Here is a 17,549-nt window from a genome sequence, read left to right as displayed (position 1 = left end):
CAGGCCGCCAGGATGGTGGGTCGGCCCGCCATCAACCAGCCAAAAAGTGGGTTTTTGGTGGGCCGGCCCGCCCCGCCATGGGTTGGCCCGTTTGACAGCTCTAGTAAGGAGTTAAGAGAAAGAAATGTTTGGGTTTGGGGATTTTAAAATAATTTATCCTTAAATTAAGGTTTGAGGATTTTGAAATAATTTGCCCTTAAATTAACCATAGTATTGTTAACAAATTTAATTATTAATATATTTTATTAATATTTGAAAAAAAAGCTTAAAATAGTTTCAAAATATTATAAATTAGGAATTAATTTTTTTTTTTTGAAGAAATAATAGAGAAAAAGAAAAATATTCTACGGTCTTCGAAATATGTCCGTGGTGAGTCTCCCTTGTCTTCTCCGACTGGTCGATCCGAACCTGAATAGCAACCCATTTCCATATCCAAATTGGAACAAGACCCGTTATAGAGTCCACCGTCTCGGCGGCACACTCAAAGCCTTCTCTGCCGAATTCTCTAAGGACCACCGGAATGTTAAGGCGAGCTCGCAGGTGGACCTTGTACAGCAGATCTCGCTCTCTTCCGTTCTTTTGCTTGGGCTGGGAGTGGGCGGGCTTTGGGTCTTTCCGTCTCCAGCTCTGGCCCGAATTCCTCCAGCCTCAATCGCTCAGCAGCAGGAAACTCCTGAATGTATAATTTTGTTCCTTTACTAACTTGGAAGGTGTTGTACAGTTTGCTTTGTCAGTCATGCACTTCTTTGGCGATGGTGCTATGGTGCGAGTAATGATGGAATTATTTATGTTATTTTGCTTTTGCGTGTGTTTGTAGAAATGCCCAAAACCGAGCTAGGGGGTTTGCTTTGTGGGGTTGGATTTTCTCATTCATTGGTTGGTTGTACCTTGTTTGCTTGGCATTCACTGAAATTAAGAGTCTGTCACTGGTGATTTTTTTGTCAATTTCAAGTCTGATTTTTGTGTGGAAAGAAATGTCTCCCAGTTTGTAAAGTGGGCACGTGCTAACTGGTGTGCAAGCTCGTGAATGTATGCATTATGTAGTTTGATTTTTACTTAAAAGAACTCTTTATAGGTGGGGATGGTTGTTTATTTTTTCTTCAAGGGATCACCTGGAAATGTTGTTCAGGGATTGGTCTTGGGGTTTATGATCCTTGTCTTCATATACAGATGCCAATGATGTAGAGAAAGCAAATGTGGAGAACTTTGAAGATGAAAAAGTGAAAGCAGCTTTTGACCTCTGGAAATCGAAAACATATGCTTTGACAGTCCCTCTGAAAATTGTTGCTCTGGAAGGCTCGCTACCTCCTATATGGATCCGTGTATGTTCTATATTTGTAATTTACTCTTTCAAACTTGTTTTCCAGAAGTAAATTCTTTGTGCCTGATCACACTGTTTTGGGTGAATTTTATTCTTCTTTCCCTGAACAAATGTTGCCTTTAAGATTCCTAAGTGAGTGAAACACCTTTGACTCGATGAACAAACATATATTTCCTGGAATACAACTCCGTGTTGTGTTAAAAATTGGCATATTTGTCGAGCAGATCAATACAAATACAAACTAGCAAATCTATCATAAAGCAAAATCAGACAGGGAGAGTTGGAAAGGTAGCAATTCTTGTTTACCTGGTTTGAAGTTGTGCATCATCCAAACTTGGCAGCTGGTAAGTTCTTCTGTTTTTATGAATCACGTGGAGGATGAGAAATGGGAAAACCCATGGAAGGCATTGTAATCAAATTTAAAATCTTGTCTTTATTGTCAATGATGCTTTACCACTTCCAGCTTCCTGGATAATTTTCTGCGTATGGATGTGCAGATTAAATTTGCTACTTTTGTTTATTAAAATCAGATTCAAGATCACATTTTCAAACTAAAAAATATCATCTTTTTTTTAAATGTCGTTGCAATTATTTATTCTATTTTATCCCCATTAGTACTTTTTCCAAGTCGTAAAATTTGCTTCTGCCTGTCTGAATTATATTTGATACTGAAATCAGGAATTTTTACGGTCCCAAGGAAAGAGAGTGAAATTCCAACCAGTGTTCCGTCGAAGCCTGAAAGACATTTTTCATGAACTTTCTGATCCACCTAGCAAACGGAAAATCAATCCTAAATCTGCGGCTGTGGCTGATATTGTTGCTCTTGGAGACTCGTGGTTAAATTTTGCAATTGAGAAGGGTCTAATTGAGCCCATGAATGGACTGGAAGAAAAAGACTGGTTTGATGATTTAGGTGATAAATGGAAGGTAAGAATGTGGACTACTTATTTTAATCATGTAATCATATGTTCTTTAAAGTATATGTGAAGACCGAAGAATGATCTAGGCGAACCCAACAGATTAACTGATATCTTGAAGATGTGTATATATATATATATTCTTTAAGTTGAATTTTCCAACCGACTGCCTTCTCCAATATATATTTTATTTATTTTTAAGTTGAATTTTCCAACCGACTGCCTTCTCCAATTCTACAATAGCTTCTTCATCGCACTATTGTCATACGTGCTGACATAATAGTCATGAAAAGTGCATGCCTTTGGAAATGTGTTTGTGTGGTCTTCTTTAATTCAAGATAGAATATAAAGAAATGAAGAAGAAAAATGAAAGGGGTATATGAATAGAAGAAGACCAAAGATCAGGAAGAATGAAAGGATAAAAAATGAACCAGCAAACTAGTATCATCGCTTATGACAATGTCAGCGGGTCAGCCCTTGTGTATTTGGTGTTCTTGGTGACCTTGACACTGTCGTACTATATAATCACCATGCTACTCACCTCATGTTCAATTGTTTATCCTTGAATTTCATACATTACCTTATTATTTATTAATTCTTCTAGTTCCATTTGACATGTATGGTGGATCAGTCCTGGATTTTCCAACCGACTGCCTTCTCCTATATATATTTTATTTATTTTTAAGTTGAATTGCTGCCTTCTCCAATTCTACAATAGCTTCATCTCACTATTGTCATACGTGCTGACATAAAAGTCATGAAAAGTGCATGCCTTTGGAATGTGTTTGTGTGGTCTACTTTAATTCAAGATAGAATATAAAGAAATGAAGAAGGAAAAATGAAAGGGGTATATGAATAGAAGACGACCAAAGATCAGGAAGAATGAAAGGATAGAAAATGAACCAGCGGACTACTATCGTCGCTTATGACAATGTCAGCCGGTCAGCCCTTGTGTATTTGGTGTTCTTGGTGACCTTGACGCTGTCCTACTATATAATCACCATGCTACTCACCTCATGTTCCATTGTTTATCCTTGAATTTCATACATTACCTTAATATTTATTAATTCTTCTAGTTCCATTTGACATGTATGGTGGATCAGTCCTGTTTTACTTTTGAAATAATCTCAGGTATATTTGCGCAGGAGCAGTGAAGGGCATCTAGATTCTCAGGGTAGAATATGGGCAGTGCCATATCGTTGGGGGAGCGTGGTGATTGCTTATAATAAAAAAGAATTTCTCAAGCATAAATTGGCTCCTGTAGAGGTAATTGTTCTTTCTGCCTCAAACTATGTTATGGTCCCAGGTTTGGATCATGATATGGGTTGATCAATTCATTTTGGATAGGATTTCGAGGCACGTTTTGAGAGAACCTCATGATCTCACATTCACTATTTGATTTAGAATTCTGAACGCTTGCAACAATAGTCATTAAATACAAGGAAGACAATTAATTTCCCTCACGAGAAATCTGACGTACCCCCCTATTCATGACTATAATTCATGCAATATTAAGTAAGGAAACTAAATAAAATTATTCTAATCAATTCCTTATTTTTGAATCTTCCACCATATCATCCTTGATATCAGTAGTTTGTCCTTAATTCTTGCCCATTACAAAATCATTCTGGAGTTCTAAGGCACTGCAACCATTGGTTTGGATTTGGTGACGTGTGATATTTATATGTAGTTTCATACTTTCTATTATTGTTGCTGCAAAAAGTGAGCTTATAAAGTCATACAGTTGAAAGTATCTGGGTTGCCTTAGACCTTGGACTTTCAGTAATACTTTGAGATTGCATACGATATTTACTAATGTAGTGTCAGCATAAATGGATTGCCTTAGAGCTTGAGTTTAAAATATGGTTAGCAAATATTCTTTTTAATTTTGCTTTTGCCAAATTACATGTGATATTTTATTACCATAAACAGGACTGGTCGGATTTATGGAGACCTGATCTTGCTGGGAAGATTTCAATGGTCGATTCATCCAGAGAGATTGTCGGAGCAGTTTTGAAGTACATGGGAGCATCTTACAATACTTCCAACATTGACTCTGAAGTGGCTGGAGGCAGACATGCTGTGCAGCAGCAGCTGGATCTGCTGTTTCAGCAGGTAAGAAAACACAATAGAGAGTTGTTACAGTAAGGACATTTTCAAGAATTATTTCTTTTCTATGAAGTAGACAGTTGTGTCGGTATGCGTGATGATTGATGGATACTACAATATATTGACGTTCAAGGTGAGTAAAAATTTGAACCGCTGAATGGTTGTAATATGGTGCCGAAATGTACTGGGAGAACAAATGATTATTTGTGTGCCTTTGTCGGGAGGCTTACCTATAGCTAGACTCTCCCAAGGTTTCAGTTTACAAGCAGCTCCTAGAAGTGAGTGACGAAATATATAGTTGAAAGCTGAGTTGAATTCTAAATTGTACATCCTTTACTGCTTAGATATATTTAATCTACATCAACTAATAATTTGGTAAGGAGATTAAAAGGTTGCAGCCTTTATTTTCATGTCTAAAGAAGGGATAATAGTTTGAATTTATTAGGGTCACTATTGATTAAAAAATACGTATGCATAAAAGTTTGAAGACATTGCACCAGGCAAAGTAGATGGATGGATTCTTGATTAGCAGAAAGCAGAATCTTTCAGTGAACCACAATTCAATTGACTAAACTGGAAAATTGCTGCTGCAAGCAGTTTTAAGTGAACCAGTTAATCAGCTTTGTCAATATTACTTTTTCGGGGTGAGCTGGGAAGTATGGCAATGGGTCGGGTCTAGACCCGGCCCCGCATTCAACCCGCCCTGGCGGGGTGGGTCCTGGGTTTGGCCAAACCCACCCCGCTAAAGTGTATATATATAAATATAAAATTTATATGTAATATTAATAATATATGATTATATTTTTTATAATAAATAATTAGTACTTTCTTCATAATTTGGGTTAATTATATTTTTGGATTGAAATGAGTTTATTTTATTATGATATATTTAATATGAAAATATATCACTATGATTTTTGTTTGGTTAGTAATGATTAATCAAATACAAGTTGATAAATTTTAACTTGTGAGAAATTTTTTTTGGTCCTAAATATTATCAATATAAAATTGGAAATTAAATTTAATTCAATTTGTTAATTTTTAAACTTTTTTATTTATAAATTTAAAATTATATAAATTCTGGTGGGCCAACGGATCTAACCCAGATTGAACCCGCCGGGTTCATGGGACTGACGAGCCCCGTTGCCATCACTGGCTCAGCTGGCCAATATTTCGGACTGCTGCAGTTATTTAATCCTTTGGGTCCATTCTGTTGTGTCGATTCTGCTCCAGTTCTTGCATTTCAGCCATCCATGAGCATAAAATTTTCTGTTTAAGAGAAGCTTTGGACTGCCATTTTTAAGTTGTGTTCAAGTAGTGGCTCAACATATAAATGCCCTTCCACCCTCTTCAGATATTATGACTGTGGCTTTAGTTAGGTGATTGAAACACAATCGAGCTAACCATTGCCTTCACGATTTGATACAGGTTCGACTATTTGACAGTCAGCACTATCTTAAAGCCTTCAAAGCCGGAGATGTATGGGTGGCCGTCGGATGGAGTAGTGATGTTCTTCCTACTGCTAAAACAATGTCTAATATTGCTGTAATTGTTCCAAAGTCCGGAGCTAGTTTATGGGCAGATTTTTGGGTTTGTCCTTTCACTGAGAACTTCTATTCTGAAAAATCAACTTCGTGCAACATTTCCGTCGAAATCTGTCTGTGTTCATAATTAAGCTCGTTTCGTCATGCATTATAAATGTTTAAAGTAAACACTTGCCATTGGGGAGTGGGGGGACGACAGGTGATACTTGTTCAAGTATGGTAAAATTTTCGTTCATTAGAATGACCCGCACTGAGGTTATCAGTAATTAATTACAGTTACCTACTTAGGGACTACATGTTTCATAAATTATTAAATCGGTGTTTTCAGAGGGTTCCTAACAGCAATCAGCATTTGGATGGCGACAAGTTTCGCATTGTTTATTTATTGCATTAAGTTTGCCATACATCTCATATGCGTTGCGTTGTAAATTATCACAGGCAGTCCCAAATGTCACAAGACTCGTCACAGACCAAATTGGGGGCCGTGTCAGAGGACCTTCACCACTGGTTTATCAGTGGATAGAGTTCTGTCTACAACCAGATAGAGCATTACCTTTCAAGGAAGAGATAATTGCTGGTGCATCGCCAATTTCACTTGATGAACGTTTGGAGGAAACCCAAGAACAACGCAAAGGTAAACCAAAGCTCGACACAAATCTCACTGCTAATGTGCCACCTGCTGATATTCTGTGCAAGTGTGAGTTCTTGGAGCCGCTGTCCGGAGACGCATTAGCTGATTATCAGTGGCTGTTAAGTAGTATACAGGAACCGAACCACGGTTTTGTTCAAAGAATGCAGCATTTTTTCCATTCAGTCGTTCCTGACTCCTGGTTTAAAATGAAGTCGAAGGTTGCGTGAGATGAGGACACGAGCATGTTTTTGACGTCATTTTATGTTGAATGGATGGAACATTGGCTGTATTGTGCTGTTTTTGTTAGTTTTGATTAGCTGTTCGAGATGTGATGTGCTCTTTATGAATTATGATTCAAATTTGGAATACCGTAAATCCTTTGAACCCATCTGAAAAAGAAAATAGTAACAATAAGTTGAAATCGAAAGGACACTTCTTGAATTAAGAACTTCATTGTTTTCATCCATAAAGTTGTGGTTTCAAATACGGAGCTAACAAAGTTCAAACAAGGCCGGCTTCACTAGGGGTTGGAAAATATCGAAATATTTGGTATATCAAGTTTAATGTATCGTATCGAAATTTTCAATATGATACAATAATTTATGAAACTTTTTATTATGATAAATGTATAAAATCTGAAAATTTTGGTATGTACCGTAATACTGAATCAATATATATAATATTTTTAAATAATAAAATTATAAATTAAAATTAAACTCTCTTCACTGTTTGATGAAATTCATTAATCATTATCATCTCTAATTTGAAAATGAGAGAACACACTTATTTGTTATACAACACATTTCGCATGTGTGGACGACTAATAGCCAATTGTTCCTGCATGTAGCGTGTGAGGAAAACCTCCACACGTGTGACCCCCAAAATTTGAATCCCTTTTCAAACACACACGAAAGCGTGACCTGTGTGTCTGAAATCACAGGGAATTTCGCAGAGAAAAAGAGGGCCCGATGACGAGAGGGAAACAGAAAATTGAAGCACAAAAAAAGAATGCGGACAAGAATCAGAAGGCAAAAGGGTCACAGATCGAGGCTCGAGCAGTCGGCCTCAAAGTAATCTGCCCCATTTGTAAGGTAATCTTAGTTTTTACACACCATAGTCGACATTGATTGTTCTTAATTTCAGTTTATTTTTGTGAGAATTCGTCTCGTTTCTCTGTTATATGTTTCTTGGTTCCTGTGGACTGCCTTTATGTTGATTGAAATGAAGTTTGAAAGTATTCTTGAAACTATATAATTTAATAGTCTTGAACTGTACGCTGCTTATGTTTATGGGCTATATTCGAGTTTCACGTGGCTATCGTGTTTTTCAAGCCCAGACGAAAAAAAAATTAGTCTTCATGTGAAAAAAGAAACCAAGTTTCTTAGCAGTTTGATTTGTTGAGGAAGTTAATTATTTCGGTGGATCCTTAAATTCAATCAAACTGATGAAATTGTTGAACTATTCCTGAATGGTCTTGTGCTATGGGTGGACACGATAATTTTTTCTTGAAAATGACAAGTTTATTCTTTTAGCTTTGTCTTGTTAGAGCTTTTCAGATTGCATATTCCATGGAGCAGCAATTTCTTCATACATTCACATATCCTTTGCCTTCTTTTCTTGAGGATTCTGTCTATTATCACTTTCATTTATCAAAAGACAGTGCATGTGTAGCTCTGCTCTTGAAGTCTTAATACATCTCAACCCCCATTTTTTAAAATTTTCTATGATTTTACGTCCGTAACGGATTGCAACGATCTTTTATTTGCTCTGCTGTTACAGATGTGAATTCACCAACAGATTAGCGATAAAGTGAACAAATGTCTCAGGCATCCTTTCTTGTTTTAGGCCCATTTTTCACACTAGAGAACTTAGTCCACGTGTGTCATAAATTTTATTTCCTTTAGCATATATCATTACCTTTTGTCTGTCAAACATGTGCTTGTGGATTCAAAATTATTTGTTTTGAATGGGAAATCTTTGGGGTTGTTTAGAAAAGGGTAGAAGGGGACCTTTTGCATCAAGGATGGACCCAGGAAATCCGTTATGAGGATGGGAAGGTTTTGGTGGGTGGGTCTGTGCGTGCAGGGAGACGATTTCTCATATTGAGGGGCTAAATATATATTCTTTTGGAACTTTCATATAAAAAAAATCAATTATTTTTAACTTTAGGGAAGGCGATTAGTACCTTGGGCCACTGTTGGGTCTGCCTCTGCTCAGCTTGCTGGAAATGTTGTATGACCGTCAGGAAACAAAAATCTTTTAGAAGCGGAAGTCCCAAAATCAGTGTCACCATCTTGTTTTTATGGTTCTGACTTCTTGATTTAGAGGACACAGTATGGCAGAAGTGAATTGTCTTTGTATTTAACGGTGGTAAAGGAGAGATGGCCAATCTATATTTCCAGACCTTAAAAAGGGAATTCCACCAAGAACTGGAACATGATTCTTGTAATTTTATGAATCTCTTATTTTGGGAGAGTTGGTGCAATCTACTTTTCCTGTTGCAGGATTTATCTCTTCTGGAGATATTGGCATTGAATGTGTCTGATCCAGTTTAGTTCAGCATCATTCTTGAACTGGTTACTGGTTTGGATGTTTAACAATTTGATTGAAATTGGCTATGCACATTTCTTGGATGCTAATTTTATGCTTTTGTTCAGTATTATATGATTGAATTTGTGTCGCGGCTGTATCTAGTAGTAATGGAACCAGCTATCTAAATTACATTTCAAAATTTCAGGCTCAGTTAGCAAATCATAACCAGCTTGTTGATCACTATTCCTCCAAGCATCCGAAAGAAAAGCCACCAAGCAGCTCAGAATAGCATATTTGTGCCTAAATTGCTTCCTTTTTCTATGGTAGATTCACAAAGATCAGAACGGAATAGTTCTGTTGCTCCTTGTGTATATGTGAATGTATTATATGTCTTGTTTTTCGAAGATCCTCTGAATGACTAAGATGCGGCGTGTAACAAACAGATAAATAAAAATGTACTCTACAAGCTTTGAGAAATCAACCGTTTCCTCATTGAATTAACTAATTGATCGTCCATGTAAATATGTCTCATTATTTCTATTTTGATGATAATGCTTGTGATTCTAATCCTTTCTTAGAGCAGCTCTTCCCTTTCGTTACATATGGTAACAGCAAGGGAGATTGTTGCATGAATTGCCTTTATTCACATCGGATCTATTGTTGTGTATACAGTGCTTCATAAAATAGTTGAACGATGGATACATATTTGTCTAGCGATGATATTTAAATTTATTCGAAAGATTTTGTGAGAGCATCAATCTTTTTAATTGACTTGGAAAAGCTGTGTTTTGTCTTTTCATCATTATTCCATTGTTATTTATTCTGCAACAAAAAGACAAATAATAAAAGAAAAAAGTGTCTGGATAAATTGAACCTAATTTAAATTTTATGAGTAATTATATTTTGTAAAAAAATAATTCGTTATCTCAGTATACCATAAATTCAAGTCATTCGATCAAGACATTTTATCAAGCTTAGAAGCATCCATTAATTGGTTTTATTAGCGTTTTAAAATATTATTTTATGCTATATATGGAGTACTTCTCCCCATGTGGTTAAATTACAATCATTGAATCATCAAAGAAAATGTCAATTTTCATAAAAATATAAGGGTTTCACGTGATTTAATGATATTGAAATAAGAGGAGAACACTTCCAGTGTAGCATAAACTAATCGGTCTAAAATTTAATTATCTCTATAAACACTTTCTCAAGTGAATTTGTCGTGCCGATTTACTCAATACAATTTAATTCGCTAATAAACATTGATTTATTTGAAAATTTAACAAAATTATAACGTGCTTTGCATAAAATAAGAGAGAAAAGGTTATGGTGGATCAGAATATTTTATGGACAACATAATCTTGGCAAAATATGCATCGCGACACCATGGAACCCTGGCGGAGCATCCACAACCCACAGTCTGCAGGGCGGCGGAGCTGCCACATCTACCACCACGATTCCGGCGCCATCAGCACGGAGCACGCACACCTTCCCCTTCGCCGCCGCTACTTGTTGAGCCCCTTTAAGCATCTCATTCTCCATCAAGTCCACCCACGAATCCCTCGAATGATCGTACCTTTTCAGCGATCCTCTAGTCTCATCCACGGCATAGATGGTTTCTTCGTCCATGGCCGCCGCAGGCCCCCGCCAGCCCGCCAGCATTCCTTTCGGCATATCCTCCCAAGAATCCGTCTCCACGTCGTATATCGTCCCATCCTTCGCCGCATCGCCTTTCACGTTAACCATGCATAGTTTTCCCCTCCATCCAACGGCGTCAATCGCTTCGCGGCAGAACTTTCCGTCCTTGAGATCCGCCATCTTCTCCCATCTCCATTGATTCTGTTGTTTCAGGTACTGGGTATTGAGATCCCATTTTTCTACAGACCGCGCCACGTCCGAGTTGTAGTGGGATCCGAACCCACTCGCCACGAAAACGGCACCTCGTGACGCTCCCAGAGCGCACCATCGACGCGGCGCGGAGATGGAAGGACCCCGGGCCCACTTTTGAGAGAGGGAGTCGAATAAGATGGGCCCAGATAACGCCGGTTGAAATTGATCGTCGGTGGCGGCGAGAAGTACGAGTTTCCCAGAAACGGCGAGGGATTGTATCGAGAAATCTCGAGAAATAAATGATGGGTGCCGCAAGAGGAAGCTGCACGAAAACTCCGGTGGCGGCGGAGGTATGTTCTGCCATTTACAAGAGATGGGATCGAACGAACAGAATCTCAAGCGATTGGACAACTGGGGAAGCGTCTCAGTCGATTCGAACAGAGCGTACAGTGACAGAAATGGAGGGAAGGAGGTGGTGTAGATTAGGCGGCGCCATGAACGGCAGACGGAGTATAGAACAGATGGAGGGACGAGAGAGAGACATTGCTGAGATATGTGGTCGGGAAGTCCATGGAATAGAGGCTGGTGGTTGAGGTCCTCCTCCTCCTCCTCCATTTCCGCCGCCGCCCGGAGGTGGACGAATTTCCTTCTCTTGGCGGAGGATCTTTGAGTGGAGACGAAGGAGTTGGTGGGTGAAAATTCAAGAAACGTGGTGGCCATGGATTCTTGCAAACATAAAGAATTGATCAAACACAACAAATCACTCCATTTATAAGCAAAAGCAAAGATTCGATCAGCAGGCGGAGGGGACGAAGTCAGATGGGGCAGTGAATGAATGAAATGAATGGGGGGAGAGGAGATGAGAGAGCATTGAATGTGTAAAGGTCAGCTGTTGCAATTTGCAAACTTGCAAAACAGTGTGTCGCACAAAATTTGTTCAGTGTTATATATTTGACTAATGTAATTTACGAGATGCGAGTTCTTAAAAAAAAATGGAAAAAAAAATAACATTTTAATATGCCAAAAATCTGCTAAACACTTTAGCCACGTGAGTCAAACTTAAACTTAACATGATACATTAATGAATAATTTGATCATAAATTTTTAGTTTTTCAGAAATAATTATTACACCTTTAGCATATATTTATGTTTGTGTGTTTTGATACAAGTTAAAATGATTATTCGAAAAGTAATTTTCGAAAGAGATTTCCAATTATATTCTCATTTAATGAATGCTTCGGACATAGTTTGGTACACTTAATAATGCTCATGATAAGTCAATGATGTGATAAATGCTTGTACAAGTGGACTATGTATCCCTCTAATTTGATTTGATAAATTTAATACAAGCAAAAAAATACTACAAAAATCCAAATTTAATTATTACATTTATGCATGTGTAAGATCTTGAATAACAATGAAAAATAAAATTTATTTTGGTAAGGTTAATTCGTCATTACAATTCAATATATAAATTTAATCATTCTTATTTAAAACATATCAAACATTTAATATAATATCCTATCATTTTACTTATCTTTAATTTATCCTTAGATAGTTATATTGTATATCATTTACTAATCCTATCCTATGTACCAAACTATGCCTTCATATGATAAAATATTATTAAAAGTAGTTAATGTATTTAATTATATATACGTATATTAGTAAAATAGTATATAAAACGATAGGCTATATGTGTTTGGGATGGATAAATAATAAAATTATTTGAGACAGTTCTTAAGCAATAATAATAATAATGGTAAATAAATAATATCCAATATGAGAGTGCAATGTCTAGTTGTAGCGGGATCTAAATTATTCGGTGTGCATTGTGTAAATTTTTCAGTATAATATATAAGTCACGCTAGTTAGTTAAACTGCATTAGTGATGAAAATTGAATTCGTGATCATTTGTCAAACATTCACCACTCTACTAACTCGAACACTCTTTTGAGTGTTTATTATAAATATATTCTTATTATGTGACTAACTTGATCTTATGATAATTTGAGAATTTCTAAATTGCTATTTGTGATTTTTAATTTATATAATGTTATGTTGCTTAAATTAATGATGACAATAATCAATTAAATATAAAATAATAAAAAATCATAATAAAAAATATTTTATGTATAAATATATAAATAATGCATATACGTTGAAAACTCAGTTATTATTATTATTATTATTATTATTATTATTATTATTTTAAAACGGATCGTTTCGAAATCTTTTCCTAGATGATGTGATGTCTGAGCTATTCATTAAATCTAAATAAAGAAATGGCGTCCACTCGATATAAATTATAACATAAAGTACAAACGAGTAAAGCTGGAAAAGTCATTTTTGTCGCGTTCTTGGATTTTAATTAGGTGCCGGCCTACACACCTCACCCATGAGCCTTTCTTAGCTTAATCAAAAAATTTATTGATTTTATTTATTACTTTTCATGTCATCGAAACTCAAGTTATTGTTTTGTTGGTGACCATGACACCAGGATGTATGATATCAAACAATAAATTGAAAAACACAATAAAAATATGTTACGTTTTGAAGACATGATAAATTTTGAGTTGTGAGATTAATATTTTTAATGTATGTATTAATATATTTTTTAAATTGTGTTTTGATGATAACAAACTCGATCTATTTTTACTAATGTTTTAAATTGAAAAATACATATTTTAGAATTTTTGTCCAACTGAGTTCGGAAGATCCGAAAAAAAATCAAATTGAAGACCAAACAATGATGTTCGAAGGCAACAAACTGCATAGATTCGGAAGTTTCGATGGGAGATTAGAAGCTCCGAACTGTATCAATCAAAAACATTGATCTTGATATTTAAAAAATTCAAAAACCAAGATGTCATGAATGTTTGGAAGCTCTGAAGTTGAGATAAGATGGTCCGATCTTTGAAGATGGTCATCAGTTGATATATTTGCGGAATGGAAGATGCCGAAGAAGCTAATCGAAAGCTCCGAAGGAGTTCGGTGGATCCGAACCCGAAGCCTGCTGCATTATTTTGAAAGTTTGAATCTAGGAGAGAAGTGAAGTTCAGAAGATCCGAAGACATATCGAAAGGTTCTTGAAGCCCTCAATGCCAAGTTGTGTGAATGCTAGTTTGGAGCCATCAAGGACAAGAATTTCTAGCTAGTAATACATCGGTCAATCGTTCTGAATTTGGAGGGAGAGACATATACGCTTTATCGTTGAACTTACTCAACAAATGTCTATATCTTTACTGTTTAATTTATCTACTGTTTTTATTACCTACTTTACTTTTACAAATTATTTGATTGTCTGACAGCTTTTCTGCTTTCGTTTTTACAAATTTTGCAAATCCACTTTAAAATAATCAAAAGGTCATAGAACATAATTCACTCACCCTCTTAGATTCTAGCAAAATATATATTTCATTTTATCTATTCAATCAAACATATTTTTTATTTTTAGACTATCTCAATACATAGTTCAGATTATACTATTAATAATATTTTTCCTTGTTTTTTGTGTATATATATATATATTCCTATTAAATAATTTTCGTAAAACATGTGAATAATTTATAAAATAGATCAAATGAAGATAAAATTTATATATTATGTTTTTTCAACAACTTTACTGATATATATATATATATACACAAAAAAATAAGCAAAATAAAATATTTGAGACAGATGAGTCGAAAAACCAAAACGGTGGTGTGCATGCATCGATTTGAAAATATTGCTGCATTATTATATTTAATACGAAGGCGAGCGCATTGAACGATGAGGTGATGGATACATCGAACAAAGCCACAATGTAATGCCTAGTGGGGGGATGGGGATACCTCCCCATAAATCAGAATGCAAATATATATATATATATATATACAAAAAACAAATGGCCTATGGGGAATTTAATAATTAAAGTTGTGCTTCATTAAACGACAACTTCCAGCTTTTTGAAATATTATTATTATTATTATTATTATTATTATTATTATTATTATTATTATTATCATCGCTAACACGTCACGTGCATAAAATTGTTCATTATATCCATGTAGTCGGCAAAAGGGACCAATTTTTCACGGCAAAATATATGGAGTGGGGACAAATTTAGTTATTACAAAATAATTAAAGTCACTCGGCATTGCAGATAAATGGATGTGCGAGGTCCCCCAATTTGTGGTTAGATGCTAAGTTTCCTTTGTGGTCAGGTCATCTACAAGTATCATCCAATATCCCTTTGTTTTTTTCTTAAAAGTGTTGACTCCGAAGGGGATTTCATCCCACATGAGTCAGAGATTCATTGGCTCATATGGGGTTAAATCGAGGGATGTGCGCGAGTAGGCAGAGACCTGAGGGAGGGAACAATATGGTCCAACCCCTAGAGCATACCCCCAAATATTTCAATGAGGAATATGCTCCACACAAAGATCGAACCCGCAACGCTGGGGAATTTCTTCCCACGTCACCTCAGGCCTTACCAACTCGCCTATGCTCCTGTGGGCCAATATCCCTTTGTTTTTTTGTATGTATGCATGGAGGTTGCAGATAACGTCACATTGGCTTCGTGGTTTCGATGCCGAGTTATATTTGTACTAGTCATCAACACGCATTATCAAAAAATCCTACATTTAAAGCATCGTTTGGTTTGAGGTATAATATAAGTAATATATTGATAAGTAATATAATGTAATAAAAAATAAATAAGAAATGATAGTTAAAATAATATTTGATTTGATTGATTGATTATAGTATTTGATTTGATTGATTAAATTTTATATGAAAATGTTAAAATACTATTTTGTCCTTTTAACAATAAATAAAATAAAAATTATATTATTTACAAAAAGTAATATAGTAATTTAAATTCAATAATTTGATTGATTTAAGATAAATAATTAATGATTTGATTGATGTAAAATACATATTTAATATATATATAAATAATATGATGAGAAAAACGTGAAATGTGATGAGATGAGTTATACATATATTAATAATATGGTGAACAGAACGATGACTTATTTCTTAAGTCTATACATAAAATAAAGATAAAGAATCCGTTTGATACGATTTCATGAGTAAATTTTGTGAGATACATATCTTATTTGACTTGACATGATGTGAAAACATTTTACTTTTTATTATAGATATGTGACCGGCCGACATGTTTCACATGTTTATATACGTGAGACCGTTGCATAAAGTACCTATTACAAGATAAAATATTATGTCATGATTGATATACTGAAATGAAATAATATAGAAATGCAATAAAGTTTATAATGTTGATAATAATAATAATAATAATAATAATAATAATAATAATAATAATAATAATAATAATAAAATGGAATGAAAAATATGATATTGCAAAAATGAAACGAGAATAGAATGTAATTTTTTTAATTATTAAATATTTTTATAACTAAAATTCAATAATATTTACTAATTTTTTAATAATTAATATAATAATAATTATTAAAATAAATAAACAAATATATTAATATTGGTACCATATTAATTGGAAATATTACATGTAGCACCGCTATAAAATTCCGGGTCTGCTGATGACCTCCTATGAAAATTGTTTGAGCTAATTACCCACTGTAATTCAAGATCTGTAACATGCACACCTCTTCAAACTAAAAAATAACAAAAATATCCATGCTTAAATAAATAATTAAATTATTTTTTATAATTTTATATTTAATTAAATAAAATAATCAAATTCTAGTTAAACAACGATAAAAATTATATGTAATTGTTTTATCTTAATATTTGTTATACGCTAAATATATTTGAATAGTAAATTGTATTACCACATTAAATTAAGTAATAATTTTAATTATTTTTTAAATAAAATTTAATATTTAAATTAATTAAAATGATTGTATAAATAAACTCAAACGGTAATATAAATTAATGGATTGATTTTTTAATTTAAGTTTTCAATAAAGAGTTATAAAATAGTTTATAAAAGTCATTTAAGGGCAGTTTAGTCATTTTCTAGTCGGAAGAGGTGTATGCTGTTGATCTAGAATAACAGGAGCTACTAGATCAAAAAAATTTCATAGATTTACCAACAAGCCCAAAATTTCACGGAAGTGATATATGTCATTTTCCCATTAATATTTCATTATCCGTCGTGAATTAGCAAATCGGTTTCATTTAATCATAAGGTCATATGGAGAGTAGAGGGCTCATCTGCAAAATATAATATGCTTTGGACCAATACCCAGATAATCGAAGTACTGTGGATGGGCCATTAATTGACCAACTGGGCTTTTAGTTAAAACGGGCCCGAATCCAGAATGTGGGCAGCAATATTCCAGGCTTCCAGCTCATATGTATTACACACGGATAAAATAAATATGTGATACATACATTTTGTGCTAAGTTCGAATATATTTTAGTCCGACTTTAATATGAATGGAATATTTTTCTAAACTAGAAAACCCGCGAACCCTCTTGGCAGGGCTGTCAATTTGGCCCGTCTCCTTGGGCCCAAATTAATGACATGTTAGGAATATCCCAAACCAACTCAACAAAATCCGTCATAGGCTGCGGATTAGATGGTCAACCTGCCAAAAAAATTAAAAAATATGATTTTTTTAAAACATATATAAATAATTATAAACGATATACATATTTAATAACTCATT

At 34.7% G+C, this 17,549-nt stretch overlaps 2 protein-coding genes across 2 annotated transcripts; one reads left to right on the top strand and one right to left on the bottom strand.

Moving 5' to 3' along the window:
* The first annotated feature begins 343 nt into the window (after positions 1–343).
* LOC140875511 (uncharacterized) lies at positions 344–6,847 on the top strand. The gene is made up of 7 exons (XM_073279215.1): positions 344–679; positions 1,171–1,322; positions 2,000–2,248; positions 3,370–3,504; positions 4,171–4,353; positions 5,776–5,937; positions 6,330–6,847. The coding sequence occupies exons 1-7, from the start codon at positions 361–363 to the stop codon at positions 6,747–6,749; spliced, it is 1,620 nt and encodes a 539-aa protein (XP_073135316.1). The 5' UTR covers positions 344–360; the 3' UTR covers positions 6,750–6,847.
* Positions 6,848–10,242: 3,395 nt separating this feature from the next.
* LOC140875654 (F-box/kelch-repeat protein SKIP25-like) lies at positions 10,243–11,787 on the bottom strand. Its single transcript, XM_073279384.1, has one exon. It carries the CDS (start codon positions 11,605–11,607, stop codon positions 10,402–10,404), a length of 1,206 nt encoding a protein of 401 aa, XP_073135485.1. The 5' UTR covers positions 11,608–11,787; the 3' UTR covers positions 10,243–10,401.
* Between the last annotated feature and the right edge of the window lie 5,762 nt (positions 11,788–17,549).

The sequence above is a fragment of the Henckelia pumila genome, chromosome 1 (genome assembly GCF_033568475.1).
Source record: "Henckelia pumila isolate YLH828 chromosome 1, ASM3356847v2, whole genome shotgun sequence".
In the NCBI taxonomy this organism is placed as follows: domain Eukaryota; kingdom Viridiplantae; phylum Streptophyta; class Magnoliopsida; order Lamiales; family Gesneriaceae; genus Henckelia; species Henckelia pumila.
The sequence above is the reverse complement of the archived record's forward strand: the minus strand, read 5'-3'. Positions and strand labels throughout refer to the sequence as shown.